This window comes from Chiloscyllium plagiosum, unplaced genomic scaffold, assembly GCF_037043375.1.
Source record: "Chiloscyllium plagiosum isolate Xiang-an unplaced genomic scaffold, Cpla_swu_hap1 HiC_scaffold_26, whole genome shotgun sequence".
Taxonomy (NCBI): Eukaryota; Metazoa; Chordata; class Chondrichthyes; order Orectolobiformes; family Hemiscylliidae; genus Chiloscyllium; species Chiloscyllium plagiosum.
The window spans coordinates 57,897,881-57,918,550 of record NW_028270164.1 but is presented as its reverse complement, the minus strand read 5'-3'; the positions used below and the strand labels follow the sequence as shown (position 1 = coordinate 57,918,550).

At 43.6% G+C, this 20,670-nt stretch overlaps 1 protein-coding gene across 2 annotated transcripts in view; it reads left to right on the top strand.

The window, feature by feature from the left end:
- The window catches only part of LOC122563337 (choline/ethanolaminephosphotransferase 1-like), a 39,937-nt gene extending 19,577 nt beyond the window's left edge, over positions 1 to 20,360 (top strand). Inside the window, exons 3-8 of one of the 2 annotated variants that reach the window (XM_087973774.1) lie at positions 944 to 1,085; positions 3,047 to 3,131; positions 10,498 to 10,629; positions 13,842 to 14,000; positions 14,861 to 14,986; positions 16,989 to 20,360. In XM_087973774.1, the coding sequence (XP_087829900.1) occupies positions 944 to 1,085; positions 3,047 to 3,131; positions 10,498 to 10,629; positions 13,842 to 14,000; positions 14,861 to 14,986; positions 16,989 to 17,129 (785 nt within the window). In that variant the 3' untranslated portion in view covers positions 17,130 to 20,360. Of the gene's footprint in view, positions 1 to 943; positions 1,086 to 3,046; positions 3,132 to 7,610; positions 7,696 to 10,497; positions 10,630 to 13,841; positions 14,001 to 14,860; positions 14,987 to 16,988 lie in introns of both variants that reach the window. The other variant, XM_043717089.2, reaches the window with a different exon arrangement.
- The last annotated feature ends 310 nt before the right edge of the window (positions 20,361 to 20,670 follow it).

Genomic DNA, 20,670 nt, shown 5'->3' with positions numbered 1-20,670 from the left:
TGAGATGTCTATTGGTCAAACCTTTCAATTTCAATATTTGTTATTAATTCATCTTATTTGTAGTGAATGCTTTGTATTTAGAGGGAAATGATTCTAGTCTAGGGTGGCACAGTGGTTAGCACTGCTGCCTCTCAGCGCCAGGGACCCGTGTTCACTTCCTGCCTCAGGCGACTGTGTGGAGTTTGCACGTTCTCCCCGTGTCTGCGTGGGTTTCCTCCGGGTGCTCCGGTTTCCACCCACAGTCCAAAGATGTGCAGGTCAGGTGAATTGGCCATGCTAACTTGCCCATAGTGTTAGGTGCATTAGTCAGGGGTAAATATAGGACAGGGGAACGGGTCTGGGTGGGTTAGTCTTTGGAGTATCAGTGTGGACTTGTTGGGCTGAAGGGCCTATTTTCCATTCTTTCTTTTTTCTGTTTAGCCCTGATGTGACTTTAATCTCTAATGCCTTAGTGTTCTTTTTATTTTTCTGTATTTTTAATTGTGAACTGCAATGCCTAACTTCAAGCCTAATGAGGCTGCCCTTTATACTCTGCATCATCTTGCTACATTGTCATCTTTATCTAACCTCTTCAAATCATCCATACTGTGAAGCACATTAGTGTCTAACATCAAGACCTCTGACTGTTCCTTGCACTCTGAGTGTTAAACCTTTGTGGGTGAAGGTCAGGTCAGGGAAGAACCTGCTTGATATCTTCACATCCATTCAGCTAACCCTAGTGGTCAAATTAAACAAAGATAATTAGATGGGCTGGAAGGTAAACTTTATTCCTTGCTGCTCCTCAATAGGTCTTACTTTAATCCTCGACTCTTTAACAGAACTGTTTGCGAGGCTGCCAGGCTGAGGAGCATTTTGCTGGACCATTTCTAGCTGCGGAAGATAGGTTTGATTCTCTGGTGCGTGATTTCAGAATAAGTAAACTTTGTTTACTTCCTTTCTCCAGTTTTTGTGGTTCTGGGGATCTGCATCGCTGTGCAGCTGGGAACAAACCCAGACTGGATGTTCTTCTGCTGTTTTGCTGGGGTCTTCATGTTCTACTGTGCACATTGGCAGACATACGTCTCCGGGACACTGCGCTTTGGGATGTGAGTATTAAAGGGGCATTCGGGAGATGATGAAGCACAACACCAGTGGGCGGCACGGTGGCACAGTGGTTAGCACTGCTGCCTCGCAGCACCAGAGACCCGGGTTCAATTCCCGCCTCAGGCGACTGACTGTGTGGAGTTTGCACGTTCTCCCCGTATCTGCGTGGGTTTCCTCCGGGTGCTCCGGTTTCCTCCCACACTCCAAAGATGTGCAGGTTAGGTGAATTGGCCATGTTAAATTGTCCGTAGTGTTAGGTAAGGGGTAAATGTAGGGGTATGGGTGGTTTGCGCTTCGGCGGGTCGGTGTGGACTTGTTGGGCCGAAGGGCCTGTTTCCACACTGTAAAGTAATCTAATCTAAAAAAACCTTAGTAAAGGATGAAAATGCAGTTCAACAAGAACGCTCTCCCTGTGGTGCCCTGTGGGAATGCACAGGCGGTCGGGTGGAGCGTGATGTGGTCTAATGGTCAGTGCCTGTGCTGCATATATAAACAATATTATCTCAGTTATCTTTTCGCATTTGTTCAGGTATGTAAAATCAGTTCACCGATCTTGAAGCAATGAATATGTACAAACACACATGAGCTTCAGCATGGGTGTAATTTTTAACTGTAGTAACCAGGTGATCTGATTTCTTTATTTCTAAGGAACCCAAGATTAAGGTTCAAAATCATTGTTTTAGATTCTGTCTCTGGTGGAGCTATTAGCTGCAGCCATTGTTAAGAACAAAGAAAACTTACAGCCCAGGAACAGGCCCTTCGGCCCTTCAAGCCTGTGCCAATCTAAATCCACTGTCTAAACCTATCGCCCTATTGCTAAGGATCTGTATCCTTGTGCTCCCCACATACTCATGCATTTGTCCACTTGCACCTTAAATTAATCTATCGTGCCTGCCTCTACCACCTCTGCTGGCAACGTGTTCCTGGCACTTACTGTCCTCTGTGTAAAGTATTTTCCGCATGTATCCCCCTTAAACTTTTCACCTCTCACCTTGAACGCATGACCTCTTATTATTGAATCCCTCACTCTGGGGGAAAAAGCTTATCTCTATCTACCCTGTCTATACCCTTCATGATTTTGTAGACCTCAATCAGGTCCCCCTTCAATCTCCTTTTTTCTAATGAAAACAATTCTAATCTACTCAACTTCTCTTCATAGCTAGCACCTTCCATACCAGGCAACATCCTCGTAAACCTTCTCTGCATCCTCTCCAAAGCATCCACATCCTTTTGGTAATGTGGCGACCAGAACTGTACACAGTATTCTAAATGTGGCCGAACCAATGTCTTGTACAATTTTAACATGACCTGCCTGCTCTTATTCTCAATACCCCATCTGATGAAGGCAAGCATACTATATGCCTCCTTGACCACTCTATCCACCTGTGCAGCCACCTTCAGGGTACAATGGACCTGAACTCCCAGATCTCTCTGCTCATCAACTTTTCCCAAGGCTCTTCCATTTACAGTCTAGTTCACTCTAGAATTAATTTCCCAAAACTCATCACCTCACATTTGCCTGGATTGAACTCCATCTGCCACTTCTCCGCCCAACCCTCCAGTCTGTCTATATTCTCCTGTATTATTTGAGTCTCCTATGCTTTCTGCTACTCCACCAATCTTTGTATCATCTGCAAACTTACTGATCAGGCCACCAGTGCCCTGTTCCAGATCATTTATGTATATTACAAACAACAGTAGCCCCAGCACTGACCCCTGTGGAACACCACTGGTCACCTTTCTCCATTTCGAGAAACTCCCTTCAACTACTACTCTCTGTGTCCTGTTGCTCAACCAGTTCTTTATCCACCTTGTTCCTTGAATAAGGACCTTCTGACAAGGAAATGAGTCTGCCTTGGAGAATTGTTCCACTGAGTGAAGTTAGTCTCAAACAGTACCTCTTTGCTACTTTGTTTTTGCCCTGTTTCTAGTATTTCATTGTTCTACAATTATTCTCTGACAGATGCGATGTCACAGAAGCTCAGCTGTGTATTATAGTTGCACAAGTTGTGACAGTGATTGTGGGGCCTTCACTGTGGAATATTATGGTAAACACTAGCTGTCTGGATGACTGCATGTGGACTACAACCAATCAGACTGCTGCTCTATCATGCACTTTAGCCAAGTAGAACCCTTAGACTTCTATCATTCGACAACAAACCATTAATCATTGAAAGTGCTGCAACGTCTACAGTGCAGAACAAGCATGCACATTCCTAAAGCTGCACTACATAACCAATCTTCGAATTGGCTGCTTTATATGAAGCACCATATTATACTGTCATTGGTCACTGTGCAGAGGGGAGGTAGTCTAGAATTTAGTAGGTTGTGGGATACCTATTTAAATGATAACATAAAAGCTAAAATGGATGGTTTCCCTTTATCACTGGTAGTGATGATCCTAGTTGGGATATTGTCTGTGAAGTGGTGACCATCACCAGGTTTTCAGTGACAGCAGCTACAGTTCAGGCAGGGTCTGGGGGAAAAAAACCTGCCTCACCCAGGAGTCACCTTCACAATTAGAGTCTGGTTAACTGGAAAGGTTTTGTAATATTGTCGCTGGACTAGTAATTCTATACTGTAGGGACCTAATTAATTGAGACCTCAGTAAAGTTCAGGGGCTGTGGGTTCAAATACAGCCATGGCAGATGGTGGAATTCGAATTCAATAAAATCTGGAATTAAAATTCTACTCAATTGTCATGAAACAATTGAGTATTCAGTATTAAAGTGATGGAAGGTGTTGTCAGCAGTGTGGAGAAAGTGGGGACTTGCAGATGCTGGAGACCAGAGTCAAACAGTGAGGTGTGGGAAAAGCGGAGCAGGGTGATCGACGTTTCAGGCATAAGCCCTTACGGAGGCTTGTCGGCCAAGTGGGCTGAGAGATAAATGAGAGGAGGCTGGGGCTGAGGGGATGGTAGCTGGAAAAGTGATAGGTATCTGAATGTGGGGATGAAAGTGATAGGATGGAGCAGATAGATGGGAAGGAAGATGGACAGGTTGGACTGTTCAAGAGGGTGGTGCTAAATAGGAAGATTGGGACTGGGATAAGGTGGGGGAGGAGAGGAACTGGGGAATCTGGTGAAATCCACATTGATCCCATATGGTTGGGGGATCCCAAGGCAGAAGATGAGGCGTTCTTCCCCCAGGTGTCGGGTGGTTAGAATTTGGCGATGGAAGAGGCCCAGGACCTGCATGTCTTTGGCAGAGGGAGTTAGTGTTGAGCCACACTGGTATTGATTGGTGAAGTTGTCCCAGAGATGTTCTCTGAAATGATCCACAAATTGGCATCCCCTCTACCCAATGTAGAGGAGACCACGTGGGTGCAACCGATGCAGTAGATGAGGTGTGTGGAAGTACAGGTGGATTTCTCAAGGATGTGGAAGGAGCCTTTAGGGCCTTGGACAGAAGTGTGAGTGCAGGTTTTGCTCTTGCGATGGCAGGGGAAGGTGAAGGGTGGGCTGGTGGAGCTGTGGATCTGATCAGGGAGTTGTGGAGGAATGCTCTCTCCAAAACACAGATGGGGTGGGGACGAAAACTGTCAGGTCCATGCCCCCCACCAACCCACAGGTGACAGTGACTGCCCTTGTTAGCAAGGATGCATTTGACCGAATGTGGCATCAAGGAGTCTTAGCAAAGTTGGGACCTAAGAACTGAGGTTGTGGGGAATTCTCCACAGTTTGCAGTCATGCCTGGCAGAAAGGAACTTAGTTATGGTTGTTGGAGGTCAGTCAACTTGGCTCCAAGTGTTCCTCAGTGTACTGCCTGAGGCCCAATCATCATCAGCTGCTTTGTCAATGACCTTCCCTCCATCATAAGGTTACATTGGGATGTTCAGTGATTGGGAGGTAGTGAGGACTGGAGAAGTCAGTGTCGATAAAGTGTGGCGCTGGAAAAAGCACAGCAGGTCAGGCAGCATCTGAGGAGCAAGAGAGTTGACTGGGGAGGGGGAAGGGGGCTTAGAAATAAATAGGGAGTTGGTGGGCTTGGGGGAAGGTAGTTGGGATGGTGGTAGGTGGGCGAGGGTAGGAGATCATTATGTTAGATCATTGGGAAGTGTGGAGCAGATAGGTGGGAAGGGAGATGGGCAGGAAGGTTGACCTGGCTGACCTTCCTATCCATCTTCTTTTCCGCCTGTCTGTTCCACACTGACCCATCACAATTACCTCCTACTTTCGCCCACCTATCGCGATCCCAGCTACTACTCTCCTAGCCCCACCACTCCCTATTTATTTCTCAGCCCTTTTTCCCCCTCCCCTGTACTGATGAAGAGTTAAGACCAAGACATCAGCTCTGTTGGTGCTCTGTTGCTGCCTGATCTGCTGTATTTTTTCCAGCACTATGCTTTGTTGACTCATGTTCACTGCACAGTTTTCAGCATCATTCTCCATTTTGCAGATACTGAAGCAATCAGTGTTCAAATGCAGTAAGACCTGGACAATATCCAGGTTTGGGTTACCAAATAGCAAGTAACATTCATGCCACACAAGTGTCAGGCAATCGCCATCTGCAACAAGAGAGAATCTAACCATTGTCCATGACATACAATGGCATCATCTCTGAACTCACTATCAACATCCTGAGTGTTACCATTGACCAGGAACTGAACTTGACTGGCCATATAAATAGCAGCTGTAAGAGCAGATCAGAGGTTAGGAATCTTGTAGCGAGTTACTTACATCCCAACTCCTTGTTTACCATCTACAAAGCACAAGTCAATAGTATGATGGAATATTCCCCACTTGTCTGGATGGGTGTCTCTCCAACAACACTCAAGAAGTTGACACCATCCAGAACAAAGCAGCCTGCTGGTTTGGAACAATATCTACATATATCCACTCCCTCCACCATGGACGCTCACTAGCTGCAGTGTGTGCCATCTCCAAGATGCACTGCAAAAGTTTACCAAGGCTCCTGAGAACCTTCCAAACCCACAATCACTTCATCTGCAAATAGAAGAGCACCATCGGTAAGTTCTCAAAGCCAATCATTATTCTGACTTGGAATTATATCACCGTTTCTTTATTGTTACTGGGTCAAAATCCTGGAACTTTGTCCCTAATGGTATTGTGGGTCTATCCACAGCAAGTGGACAGCAGCAGTTCAAAAAGACAGCTTTACCACCATCTTCTCAAGGACTGTTAAGAGATGGGCAATGAAATGCTAGGCTGAAGTGGGTACTGCAGATGCTTGAGATTAGAGTCCAGATTAGACTGGTGCTGGAAAAGCACAGCAGGTCAGGCAGCATCCAAGGAGCAGGCGAATCCATGTTTCAGGCAAAAGCCCTTCAGGAGTAAAATGCTAGCCCATTGATGCCTCCAACCGGTGAATGGATTAAAATAAATGAAAATTGACTTCAGCCTAAAAATTTAAAGATTGCTGCCACTACCCCAAGCTGAGTGTGCATCTCGTTAGTCAGAAGGTCAGAAGTCACATGATACCGGATTATAGTCCAACAGGTTTATATGAAATCACAAGATTTTGGAGTGCTGGTCCTTCCTCTGGTGAAGTAGAGGGAAGCGCACAGGCACAGAATTTATAGGTGGGGCGATCATTGCAAGATAAATTCTAGGTAATTAAGAGTGTTAAACAATAGTACAAGTGGTGTGAGTGAAGTGTCAACAGGCTGAATAACAAGTGAAGGAATGACCTATGATCTGAGTAATTAAGGCAGAGAGATAATTACAACAAATAAAAACTAACATGGTGCTAGGAGAAACCAAATAGGTACAACATGATAGGTATCAGAGTCATATGACGAGGGTCTAACCAAAGCAAAAAGATGGCCTCAACAGTGATCTTGGATTCGTGTTGTGCTACATGTAACCCCAGCATACTGTGTGGTGTTTGTAAAATCTTCCTTACTGATCCGTTTGGACACCATATCCTTTATAACCTCTCTACCTTTATTAGAGTGTAGAGTTTTGGAGTACTTGTTGCTTTGGTTAGACCCTCGTCATATGACTCTGATACCTATCATGTTGTACCTATTTGGTTTCTCCTAGCACCATGTTGGTTTTTATTTGTTGTAATTATCTCTCTGCCTTAATTACTCAAATCATAGGTCATTCCTTCACTTGTTATTCAGCCTGTTGACACTTCACTCACACCACTTGTACTATTGTTTAACACTCTTAATTACCTAGAATTTATATTGCAATGATCGCCCCACCTATAAATTCTATGCCTGTGCGCTTCTGTCCAGTTCACCCGGGGAAGCAGCAGTGCTCTGAGAGCTTACGATTTCATATAAACCTGGTGTCGTGTGATGTACGACTTTGTTCACCCTGCCCTACGCAGGCACTTCCACATAATGAGCTGCTCTTTGTGGTCAAAGAGAGGTCACACCAATAAATTGTAAATAAAGTTCTGAGAAAATAGAGCATTAGAGCGAGTACAAAGGGGTGTAGTGGAATGAGGTACTCTGCTGCTTTGGTGCATGATTGAACTGCAGTTTCATTGCTTGGCAATATGCTAATTACCAATGAGTGGCTCTAATACTGATTTCTGCTTTTCTCATCCAATCAGAATTGATGTGACTGAAGTGCAAATCTTCATAATTATCCTGTTTTTATTGGCTGCGAGTGGAGGAACTGCATTTTGGGAATCTATGGTAATTAATAGCATAATTGAATTCTTACCCTGGTTAACCAGGGTGTTGCAGGGGACAGAGGAGTTTGCCCTATCTAAGGGCTGTCCTATTCTTTCTCCTGTAGAGAATGCAAAGGGCATAAACTAAAGTTTGAAAAGCTGCTGTTTGCCCTCTAGTATCTGAATAATTGTCTCCTTAATGATCAAAATTTACCTGCAAATTCTTGCTAGTGTGTTCAATTACATTTTGTGGAGATTTATTTAAGACCTTTGTCCTGGATTCACTTAGACATAATTGATTGTTATAATTCCTTTTAGCATGCTCCATTTTAAGCAGTGTGTGTGTGTGCTCTGAACAGGTCGTCAAACTCTGCACAGTTCCTTCAAGGCATTGAGCCATGTGCCACTGTATCCTGTTCCTAGCGAGGCAAACCAAGGTAGCTCAAAAACTCCAGCTGAGATTGACTGACTGGTTCTTCTGGCTGGCATCCTGGTCCAGGCCAGCTTGTGGTTCTGGTGGGACTGTTTACGTTCCATAATGGGGCTAAATACTGTTCTATGTAATAAGATTACTGTTGCTAATCTTGGTATAAAACCTATTAAAAGAGGGTGTGAGTGACTCTTGGACCTGGGTCAACGCACGGCAAAACTAAAAATATTTAATGTCATAAACATGCCAGTCTCTGAGCTGACAGTGGAAGTGGTGGCGGTATGGAGTGCTGCTGGATTGAGGTCTCCCATCCTGTACAACCATTGTAACTATCCAGTACCAAAACTCTGAAAATGCCAAGGTACTTCTCAGTATGTTATCCGATAATTTGATGGAGTTACACAAGTGGGGTTAAGAGAAAGGGCTTACTGTCACCCCAGCCACTGCTTCATTGACCGACCTTCCTTTTTAAGTTTACAAGTGCGTGTACTTGTTGATGATTGGACAATACTCAAATTTCTCATTGAAAGGTGGAATAAGCTTTGGGGTTGAATGCCCTCCTCATTATTTGTTCCTATGCTCTGAGTCCTTGTGCTTTTCCCAGTTGAGCAATTTGCAGGTTCCTGTTATTTCTAGGTTAACGATTATCTTTGGTGACAGGCCTAACTCTGAAAGTACGCATAGTACCCAATGAATGTCCACTTTGAGTAAAACATTTAAGACTTGACTTATCCGTATATAGATCGTGCAGTGCAGTGTAAAGATTGATATGTTGGAAGCCTGGTTTCTCATGTGAAATCGTCAAATGAGTAGCATCAAGTACATTGAGCATGCTCATACAAGAACACAGAAGTCTTTGTCCTGTTCTGTTCATTAGACCTCTGTCAGGGGCTTATTGTGGAACTGCAAATCAAGACAGTTTTGACCCCAGACTCAATAACGCCTGGTTGGTGGGTCTGAGCTTCACATAGAGTAAGGCATACTGCAACTGATTACTTAACCTCTGTTAAAGATTAAAGATTTAAAGAAATCCTAAGGCAGGTGTGGTGTCATTGGAAATTATTTGCAAAGGAGCCATTGCCTTGAGAAAGCTAAGGGAAAGTGGGCTGTGGGGGTCAGCATCTACAGTTCCATCTGTTAGTGGTTTGTTCTGGATTTTGGCCCTGTCTCAGCTGCTGCATTGTGCAGTGGAAAGCTTTCACCTTCTCTCTGGCGAGCACTAGGCGGCACGGTGGCACAGTGGTTAGCACTGCTGCCTCACAGCGCCAGAGACCCGGGTTCAATTCCTGCCTCGGGCGACTGACTGTGTGGAGTTTGCACGTTCTCCCCATGTCTGCGTGGGTTTCCTCCGGGTGCTCTGGTTTCCTCCCACAGTCCAAAGATGTGCAGGGTCAGGTGAATTGGCCATGCTAAATTGCCCGTAGTGTTAGGTAAGGGGTAAATGTAGGGGTATGGGTGGGTTGCGCTTCGGCGGGGCGGTGTGGACTTGTTGGGCCGAAGGGCCTGTTTCCACACTGTAAGTAATCTAATCTAATCTAATCACTCAACCAGTATCATCCAATGTTCTCAAATCCTGGTTGCAGCAGTGTCCAGTGATTTGTACCATTTAATTCTACACACCCGAGTCTTTCAGCTGAAAAGGCACTAGAAGTTAGATGTCCATTGGTGCCACTAATACCTAGTTCTGAATCTATTGCTAAATGCATTCACTGAACCAATCTGATTACAACAACTATCAGTTAAAGGTTATAACTGGGGATAGCCAGGGTTCTGTCATCAGATGTTCAGTTAATAAACTTAACAGTTCGGTTCTGCACCTGGACTTGCTCCGATCTCATCCCTGACTCTCCTACCTCCTTGCTGTTCAATGGTACATGGAGGGTATCTAAAGCCTTAAGACATTATAGCTTTTGTTCAATGGCAGAAGGTTTCCTTCAGGCACTGAATGTGCATTCACTTTATTCCTCATATAAAGCACCTCCTGCTTGATGTTGTCCAGTCATGACCATGAGAAACGTGGGTATTTTAGTCTGGAAAAGAGGCATTCAGGAGGTGCTGTTAGAGGGTATTGAAAAGGCTGACATGGACTTTTCTCAATTAGACAAGGGAACCCTGGCTCCAACTAGCCAAGGTCAACTCTAGGAGTGGTCCCACAATATTTTTCTTCAAACAGAATGAGGACTGAGTAGTGGAAACAAAAGTCTTTGAAATAACTGGAGAGTTTGGCTTCTGTCAGTGGCCGAAACGGTTTGTTTAGCCTTCCGGTTGAAAGGGCTATGAGGGGGTTTGATGAGGCTTCTCGCATTGTTCTCTATTGCAGTCTGGGCAGTGAATCCCAGAAATGTTTTTGTCGTTCTTATTTTCTCTCTTTAATCTTTTTCTTTCTCTGAGAAGATCCCAGTGCTGGAAATTCAAGTTAAAATTGTGCCTGCTCTCCTTGTGGTAGCAGGTGGAATCTTCTCCTGCACTAACTACTTCACTGTCATCTTCACTGGCGGCATTGGCAAGAATGGCTCCACCATCGCTGTAAGTGACTGCAGCTCTCTGGGTGATTTGAGGGGTTGGGGTGGTTGTAAGAGGGGTGAAGGGTGTCAGACCAGCATGAGGTGATGTGTGAATAGGCTCGCTGACGCAGTGTCCCAACAGACAGATGACAAATCAGAAGACAGATTCAAGAGGGAAGGCTGTATTAGGGTGTGGATGTCAAGTGTATTTGGACTGTCCAGAAGGCCTTTGATAAGGTTTTAAGGTTTTAAAGTTTTAAAGCACATGAGATAGGCAGTAACATATAAACATTGATTGGAGTTGATTAGTGGAAAAGAAACAGTGTCTTTCAGAGTGATTAGTGGAATACCACAAGGGTCAGAACTTGGGGCCCATATATGAAGCAACCAAATGTAACATTTCCAAGTTTGCTGAAAGCATAAAACCAGGCAGGGTTGTGAGGTGGAAGCGAGGAGGCTTCAAACTGAGTTAGACAAGTTGAGTGAGTGGGCAAACTCATGGCAGATGCGGTACAACGTGCCAAATAAGTTATATACTTTGGTGTGGACATCCAAAAGACAGTATTATTCAAATAGTGATCTGTTGTGAAGTGTGACTGTATAAAGGGAACTGGGTGTCCTTGTACCTCAATCAATGAAAGTAGACTGGCAGGTGCAGCAAACAATTAGGAAGGCAAATGGTATATTGGTAGTCATGGTAAGAGGATTTCAGTTCAGAATTACAGGTGTTTTTCTGTAGTTTTCCATTGCTGTGACTGCGTCGGGATTATTACATGCAGTTTATGAAGGGGAAATCATGCTTGACTAATCTTCTGGAATATTTTGAGGATGTAACTCTGAAGATAGACAAGGGAGATCCAGTGGATGATGTAGTATACCTGGACTTTCAGAAAGCCTTTGATAAAATCCCACATAGGAGGTTAGTGAGCAAAATTAGGGCACATGGTATTAGGGGCAAAATACTGACATGAATTGAAAATTGGTTGGCTGACAGGAAACAGAGTAGTGATAAACGGCTCCCTTTCGGAATGGCAGGCGGTGACCAGTGGTGTGCTGTAGGGAACAGTGCTGGGACCGCAGCTTTTTACAATGGACATTAATGAAATAGATGAAGGTATTAAAAGTAATATTAGCAAATTTGCTGATGATACAAAGCTGGGTGGGAGGGTGAAATGTGAGGAGGATGTTAGGAGAATACAGGGTGACCTGGACAGGTTAGATGAGTGGACGGATGCATGGCAGATGCAGCTTAATGTGGATAAATGTGTGGTTATCCACTTTGGTGGCAAGAACAGGAAGGCAGATTACTACCTAAATGGAGTTAGGTTAGGTAAAGGGACAGTACAACGAGATCTAGGTGTTCTTGTACATCAGTCAATGAAAGCAAGCATGCAGGTACAGCAGGCAGTGAAGAAAGCTAATAGCATGCTGGCCTTCATAACAAGAGGAATTGAGTATAGAAGCAAAGAGGTCCTTCTGCAGCTGTACAGGGCCCTGGTGAGACCGCACCTGGAGTATTGTGTGCAGTTCTGGTCTCCAAATTTGAGGAAAGACATTCTGGCTATTGAGGGAGTGCAGCGTAGGTTCACGAGGTCAATTCCCGGAATGGCGGGACTATCTTACGCTGAAAGATTGGAGCGACTGGGCTTGTATACCCTTGAGTTTAGAAGGCTGAGAGGGGATCTGATTGAGACGTACAAGATTATTAAAGGATTGAACACTCTGGAGGCAGGAAGCATGTTTCCGCTGATGGGTGAGTCCCGAACCAGAGGACACAGTTTAAAAATAAGAGGTGGGCCACTTAGAACAGAGTTGAGGAGAAACGTCTTCACCCAGAGTGTGGTGGGTGTATGGAATGCTGTGCCCCAGAAGGCTGTGGAGGCCAAGTCTCTGGATACTTTCAAGAAAGAGTTGGATAGAGCTCTTAAGGATAGCGGAATCAAGGGTAATGGGGATAAGGCAGGAACAGGATACTGACTGAGGATGATCAGCCATGATCATAATGAATGGTGGTGCTGGCTCGAAGGGCAGAATGGCCTACTCCTGCACCTATTGTCTATTGGTGCCCACACCTAAGAGGGAGTGCAGCAGAGGTTCACCAGGCTGATTCTGGGGATGGGGGGAGAAGAAAGTTGAAATATGGCATTGAGATTGAGAATCAGCCATTGTCTTATTGAATTGTGGAACTGGCTTGAACGCTGAGTGGCCTATTGTTGCGATAATTTCTGTTTCTGTGACAGAAATGAGAGGGGGAAGAGCATTTGAGAAGATATTAATGAGTTGTTGGATCCATCAGAAGGTGAGATCAGACAGACCTAACTGATTCTGACGACTTCAGCAGGAGCACTGAGTGGCTGCTCTGTGGCTGTTTTATAATCAAGCAGTTCAGAGATAGAGTCGAGATTGTGGTGCTGGAAAAGCACAGCAGGTCAGGCAGCATCCGGGGAGCAGGAAAATGGGCTTTTCGGGCATAAGCCCTTCATCAGGAATCTGATGCTCAAGAAATGTTGATTCTTCTGCTCCTCGGATGCTGCCTGACTTGCTGTGCCTTCCCAGCACCACACGACTCTGATCTCCAGCATCTGCAGTCCTCACTTTTTCCTGGTTCGGAGGTGGGTGCCTCTGGAGCCAGTCGAACGTAAACCGGGGCCTTATGGTTGTGTCCCTACCTCTGAACCACGTTGTCTGGGTTCAAGTCCCACTTGCTCCAAAGATATGTAATAACATGACTGAACAGGTTGATTAGAAAATATATATTTATGAATTCCCTGCAAACCTGCAATGTTGTTTTGACCTACATCAAGTCATGAAATGGTCAGGGCTCCATTAAGCTTGGAACAGTGGCATTGTTACACCAAAGCATGACCAGGGTGAAGGAGGTGCAGAATGTGACATTTAGTGCTGCTATTATTCCTGTTTGGATTACAGAATCATACTGGAGAGAGACCCTGAAGAAAAAGGAGCTAAATTAGATAGAGCTGTACAGTTGTGAAGGAGCAGTGATGGAGGGCCAGAAAATGCTGGGAATGACAAAGTTAGTGGACGTCCGGAAGTGGTCTGTTCAAAATTTCTGACTGCACAATTAGTTCATTTCCTCAGTTATGTTTTACTGCAATGTCTAGATGTCTGATTGGAGTGTATCTTGTGTATTGAATAATTGTATCTGCTCTCTGCACAGGTATTTATATAGGATATGCAATGACACTGTTAGTAATGTATCATTGTATTTTACAGGGTACAAGTGTGCTGTCACCATTCCTACATATAGGCGCAGTTATAATACTGGCATTGATGATCTACAAGAAATCTACCAGCCGGCTTTTTGAGAATAATCCCTGCCTCTACATTCTTGCTTTTGGCTTTGTGTCTGCAAAAATAACCAATAAATTAGTGGTATGTATTCTTCACTGGAGGCAGTTGCTGTCCTCCCCCCACACACACCTTGACCTTAGTCTGCCTGACCAAATGAACTGATGCTCAAGAAGGCAATCCTGAATAATCACTGAAATGTTATCTATTGCTGATAGACTGCACATGGGCAGCTACTGTACTACTGTAAGGCAGTTGACCTATCCTCATTAACACCACTTCCCTACTCCCATGCCCCTGTCCCCCACCCCACCCAACATCTTAGAAATTGATTGCTTGGTAAAGGATCCAAGAACCTATTCCAATTGCCTGATGCTGAAGAAGTTGTGCTTAATTAATGGATGTATCAACAGCATCTTATTTGATGGTATTCTCAAAAGATTGTGGGTTCAGATTCCACTCCAGAGACTTAATGATTTAATCTAGGCTAACCCTCGAGTGCAGTACTTTCTGGGGTGCAGAATTTCAACTCTCCAGTGAATTTAAAGATCATGTGGAACCTACCTCAGAGTGGGGTGTTCTTCCAATATCCTGATTGATACTTATTCCTTAAACCAGGTAGTTTTCATTACCGCATTGTGACAGCTTCCCATGCACAAACTGCTAGATCTCCTACATTATAACACAATAATTGACTACACTTCAAAAGCATTTTACTGACTGTGAAGCACTTTGGTGAATTCTGAAAGGAAAGTTTTATAAGGTGCTGATCTGCGCCCCTTCATTTTGTACACTGGTCTCACTGACATATTATGAGTGGCTCAGTAGAAGTACAGGTGTTTACTTGTTCATCTCATGATGTTGCATTGCTAATGTTGGAACCAGCAACTGTTATTTTAAAGCCACTGCAGATCAAGTGAATAGATCCTTGCTTCTGATTTCAGGTGGCTCACATGACAAAAAGTGAGATGCATTTGCAGGACACAGCCTTTGTCGGGCCAGGACTCCTCTTCTTGGACCAGTACTTCAACAGTTTTATAAATGAGTACTTGGTGCTCTGGATTGCGTTGGTAAGTGAGCAGAGCCTCCTGACTAAACTGGAATTTCATTTCTCACTTCCAGATGCTTCTAAACTGGCTATAGATTCAAATTAGTACCACTGATTATCGCTATTTTCATCCTTCGTGTGATTTTCCACAGTAAATATAAAGTTTACTATTGAAGTCTGTGACGATCTTGTGACATTTGGATTGCCCCAGTTGTTAAATTGCTATTTAAAAATCGGCTAGAATAGCAATGATATAATCCGTTACGCAGTATAAGAATGGGCAACGGTTTGAAAAAAATATTACCAAGGCTATGATTTGGAAGGTCTGTGCTGTCTGGACTTGAGTGTGAAGCTTGAGAGAAGGATCAGCCAAAACAAAGTTGTGAAAAATCATCCTGGAGATAGGTGGATAGGGTCAGTTGGAGAGACCAAGGGAACCAATGAGCATTGACTTGGGGAATCTGGTGTCAGTGGGATATCTCTGCTCAGTATTTCTTGTTATAGGAAGCCCGATTCTGACTTAAACTTCAAAACTGTGCTTGCTGCTGTGTCAAGGAGATCTGGATTTACAAATGTATTTATGTTTTACGTTGCACCTGGGTCTGTATTCTTTTTCCAAGTGCCCAGAAAGCAGTTTGGCAAATGCTTACCTTCATTCAAAGAATAGGGATTCACGATTCGAAGGATGTTTCATAAAAGGAATATACAGGCTGATGTTTAGAATTTAGAATTTAGAAAGGGTGTTTAGAATTTCCATGCGACTGCAGGTTAGCAGATCCCAGAGTGCCTCAAGGCTTTTCTTCCTTTATTGTACAGTCGCATCATCCATAGTTGAGTGATGAGCAGTGTCACCAGCCAGCATGTGGCAGTGGATCAACCAACAATTAATGCTGTGGTAGTAGAACTCCGCATACTGTCATCCCTCAGTCTGACCCCAGACTCGCAAGACTCCTCACCTTGCATTTGAAGCAGTTATAGAACAGTACAGTACAGCACAGAGTCATAGAGATGTACAGCATGGAAACAGACCCTTCGGTCCAACCTGTCCATGCTGACCAGATATCCCAACCCAATCTAGTCCATTGAATCTGTTCCCTGCCTCTTCTCCATAAACCATAACAGTAATTGCCCTTGTTTAATCTATGCTAACCCGATACCAAAATTAACCACGAGAGATCAATAGCCTGGAGCACATTGACCAAAGTTCCCAGCTGACTCCCAGAACAAACCTCCGTCTCAGTCATCGGGCCTTCCTGCAGTCTCATTTGGGTGTGGGGTGGGATTGGTGGTTGATTGGACAGTGCCTGTGATGACCAGCTGGTCTGACGACAAAGTCTGTTTACTCTAGCTGTTGAGCTTGAACATATGTACGTTTTCTGTTGACCAGACCTTGTTAAAGATGCAACACAGCCAGCAGCTGCATGAAAATGCAGCCTCTCATCTGACAGACTCTAGTAATGCAGCATGCTTTAGGTTAAGTTCTGTTAGAGGCCCTCTCCATAACCTACCTGCATCATATAAAATGGAACTGCAGCTCTGTGCTGCTGGTTTGGCTGATGGTACTGAAGGTCAGGGTTTAGATCAGAGTGATGCTGGAAAAGCACAGCAGGCTTTTGCCCGAAACGTCGATTTTCCTGCTCCTCGGATGCTGCCTGACCTACTGTGCTTTTCCAGCATCACTCTGATCTAAACTCTGGTTTCTAGCATCTGTAGCCCTCACTTTCGCCTGGTACTGAAGGTCAGCATGGTGACATTTTTCCATGGGGCTGCTGAATAGACATTGAACCTAGTGAAGGGATGTTCCTTGATACCTCTATGATTACTGTTCTGCAAGATTCCTTTGTACTTGGCTTTTTTTAATGTCACAAGATTGTAGGTTCACACTTGTAGTCGTATCGATGAGGATCCTTGCTCTCAGCCATTTGGAACAGCATAGGGAGGCTGATCGAGGTACTGTCCAGTGACTAAGGAACCTCTGCTTTCATTTTCTCACTAATTTTTTTTCTCTCTTCTTTGGCCCGCAGGTCTGGTCTCTCTTTGACTTAATCCGCTACTCAGTGGGTGTTTGCAATCAGATCGCTTCCCACCTTCACATTAATATCTTCAAAATCAGCCCCTCCTCCTTCCCACCAGCCAACTTACAGGAACAGAATCATCACAAGTGACTTAACCATTGTGCTTGATATGAGAGACTGCAGCACATGATTGAGGGAATGTCCATAGAAAGATATGGAATTGGGAGAAAAAGTGAACAAGTTATTAACTTATGATTCAATCATTGTGTGCACTTTTTTATTTTGTTTTGGCCTCAGTTTCTGAATTAAGCCTAACACTCCTAAACTTAGACTGTGATGGGAAGGACTGACTTGCTACAGCATACATGTCTCCCTGTAACATTGGCAGCTCAGCAACAAACAGTATGTGTGTCTCCTTTGTACGGACTTGAACAAACACAAGATGCACTGTTGTGTTCAGTCTTTTCTTCAGGCCTTTTGGTCTGATGAAACCACTGACTGTCCACAGGTCTGTGGACAATGTTCCTGGTTTGGGAATGAGTTTAATTGTTCTCCTGGAACCTAACTATGTTTTGGAAAAGTCAGACAAGCCATATTGCAGGTGAGGCACTGCAGAAAGGGATTTTGTGCCAAGCTGGAACCTGACAGCAACGATCAGGTAATTGGACTACTGTGGAAATGGGAACTACGAAAACTTGGTTGTCTCAACTTTTACAGCCTAACAGGGTCATCTTGAAATTTAAAGGATGCGAATGAGGTGCAGAAATCTGTGATGCCCGAGGATTGAAAAGATTTTGCAATGCATTATTTATAATGTGCGTCCCAAATTCACCAATAACGCTGTCTTTGAGATGCTGCTGTTAACTGCTCCAACTGGACAGGGGTGAGTGATTGAAAGGAAGGGCCTAATTTTGGGCTGAACTGGCACTTTAAGGAGCAGAACCTTTGTAACATGTTTACTTTTTCCACTGTGCTTTATTGCTATGTTTTTTCACAATCTTTGTGTGTCAATTTTCATAAAAATAATGCTTTCAGTTTCAAAACTGGTTAACTGGATGATCCAGTAATCCTGTAACCTTCCACCCTGCCCTGAATAGATATGTTGCTCTAAAGGTCTGCCTACATGTTGATAACTAGTGATCAGAGCCCAAAGTACATTTCTGCTTTGAAATTCCATCAAAGGAATTAATTCATTACATTCACAGAGGAGCCTGCACTGAGCAGTCTTAACTTTTGAGGAATTCTTCAATAAATCAAATATTCTCATTCCTTGAAAGTAAGCGTAACATTTTAACCCCTGCAAACAGTTTTTGTGGTTGTATTGTTTTGTTTTTATTGTGGCTAAATATCACTGAAACTTGGACAATAACAAGCTGCCAGTGGACACTGAGCAGACACTTAAAATAACCTGGTCCTCTTCAACTGCTTATCCTAAGTCCTGTAGAATTATTCTTCATGTCAGTGAGCTTAAATGAAGGATATTTACCGTGTGAGATAAGTTAGTGCTTTTTGAAAAAAGTGACCCTCCATGATGTGAAGGTTTGTGGCAAGGAAGATTTTATCTATCTCAATATAAAAATGAGCTTGTCAGTCTTTACCTCACAGGTGGGTATATTAAGGCCTCAGTGCTTGACTATCAATTTGAAGGTAGCTCTGCAGATCCCAGTGCTGTGCCTCTGACACATGCTAGAATGGTATGAGGATAAGTGATGACAAGCTAAAGCCTGCAGTGAGATTCCAGGGCAATACCCAGGCTTTCCAGCCAATGAGAGGAAAACGTAGCAGCTGAAAGGCTTCAAATATTTAATCAGTGAAAGCTTCAACATTGTTTCTCACCTTCATTACACAGACAACAATGTGCAGCTCCTACAACCTGGCATGAGTAACTTGGTGTTTGCTTACTTCCAGAGTACTTCACACTTGTTTTGCTAATGAAGTGTGATGGGTTCTTATGTCAGTTGTCTGGACCTGCTGTTGTATAAGAGGACATTGCCACCCGTGCTTCAGTGCACAGCTAACGTTTTGTTTTCATCAGCATTGGTGCTGGAGTTTGCAGGTTTTAGTGTGTGAGCACTTTAGAAGAAACTGTGGGTTTGCCTATGTCAGCACAGATCGTTGCCTGTCGGCCACAGTATAGACGAAAGGTGCAATAAAGTTAACTTGTTTCTGCACATGCCTATGCTCAGTAAGAGCTTTGCCATATACCTGCTCTTGTGCTGATGAATCAGACCAGGAAAACTGGCAAGAGGTAGAAGCAAAATTACATTGCATCTCTGATCTAAACTTGCCAAGCTTTTGATATCAGTGAGTTTTGGTTGAACTAGAAAATTATGTAAACTCTTCATAACTACCACACAGTAACTGGAGAACACAAGTTTGTTCTTCCTGAATCCCCTGTGGACATTGATCCACACGAGTTTGATTTTTCCAGTAAGTACCTTCTGAGTTTAAACTAGATGGCTATATTTTCTCATGAAATAATTTTGATAAATGTGCATTTGCAAAGCATATACTTTTTTGCTTTTTGAGCTTTTGTTTGAGCATTTACTGCTCCCAGTATTGTGAATCATACAGGGCTGTGGCTGATTGATAGTATATGGTGTTGCATTAACCTGTGACTCTGAAGTTAAATGACTTGAGTTATCTTAGACATTTAAGATTTTCTGTTATTATGTGAATTAACATCTTAATACAGTCTAGATGCTGGGCACACAGCCAGTTCGTGTCAGTGTAAAGGTCCAAACTTGGCAAGAAACTAACATGAGTACCATTTACAATGGGTTGTCTTGAAATAACATTGAGCAGTTGCCAAGTAAGTATTATGGTTGGATTTCTGTCAGTATTTTGTAAACCCTGTGTGCAATGTGCCTGTGTCCTGAATTGTGTTCACATATATAGATGGGGATACAAGGGAGACAAATCTCTCTAAATGTGATAGGGTTCACTTTAATTAGTTGTTAGTAGTGAAACTGCACTCCTGACATCACAAACCCAGCCACAGCCTTGTGTCTCACCATATTTAATGTCAGATAAGAGTCATAAAATTTACCAAAGCATTTCTCTTTCCCTTGCTCTCTTTCTTGGGCTTAACTGTTCATGCATAAAGTATTGTAATTCAAAGAATCTGAGCTCTTATGCAACAGGAATGATTTAATGAAATGTTGTGTGACCGGTCCTGCAATACACCAGTTCGTTCACTTGGAGCAACTGAATATAATGGAAAATTAATTTGTTTTTGCAGAAATCTTGTTTGTTTTGTGAACAGATGGTTCTCATCTAATTTTGCCTTTTAGTGTAACTCTTGATTTTACTCCATGCTTAACTGTAATTTTCTGTTCTTTCTAAATAAAAGTAAATGCCAAGTGCTGGTGTAAATAAAAATTGTTCTATTCATGTTAAATGTATCTTGTGGCTACATTCTTTGCATTGTTATCTATCCCTAATCCACTTTCTGTTTCATCTTCCTCACTGATAAACTGCTTCTCTAACTCTGGGCTTGTGATGATTTCTCTCTCTGCAGTCATTGGCCAAGCTGGTGAGTTGTCAATTTTTTCTTTATTCCCTCCCCCCTCAATCACTACCAGAAATGTGTCTGAAATACAGTTTGGAATCTACAACCTGAACCTGATCTGGCTTCTAGATGACTCCAGTCCCACAGAAAGTGTTGAAAACGTAATGCCGTCAGTGGTGC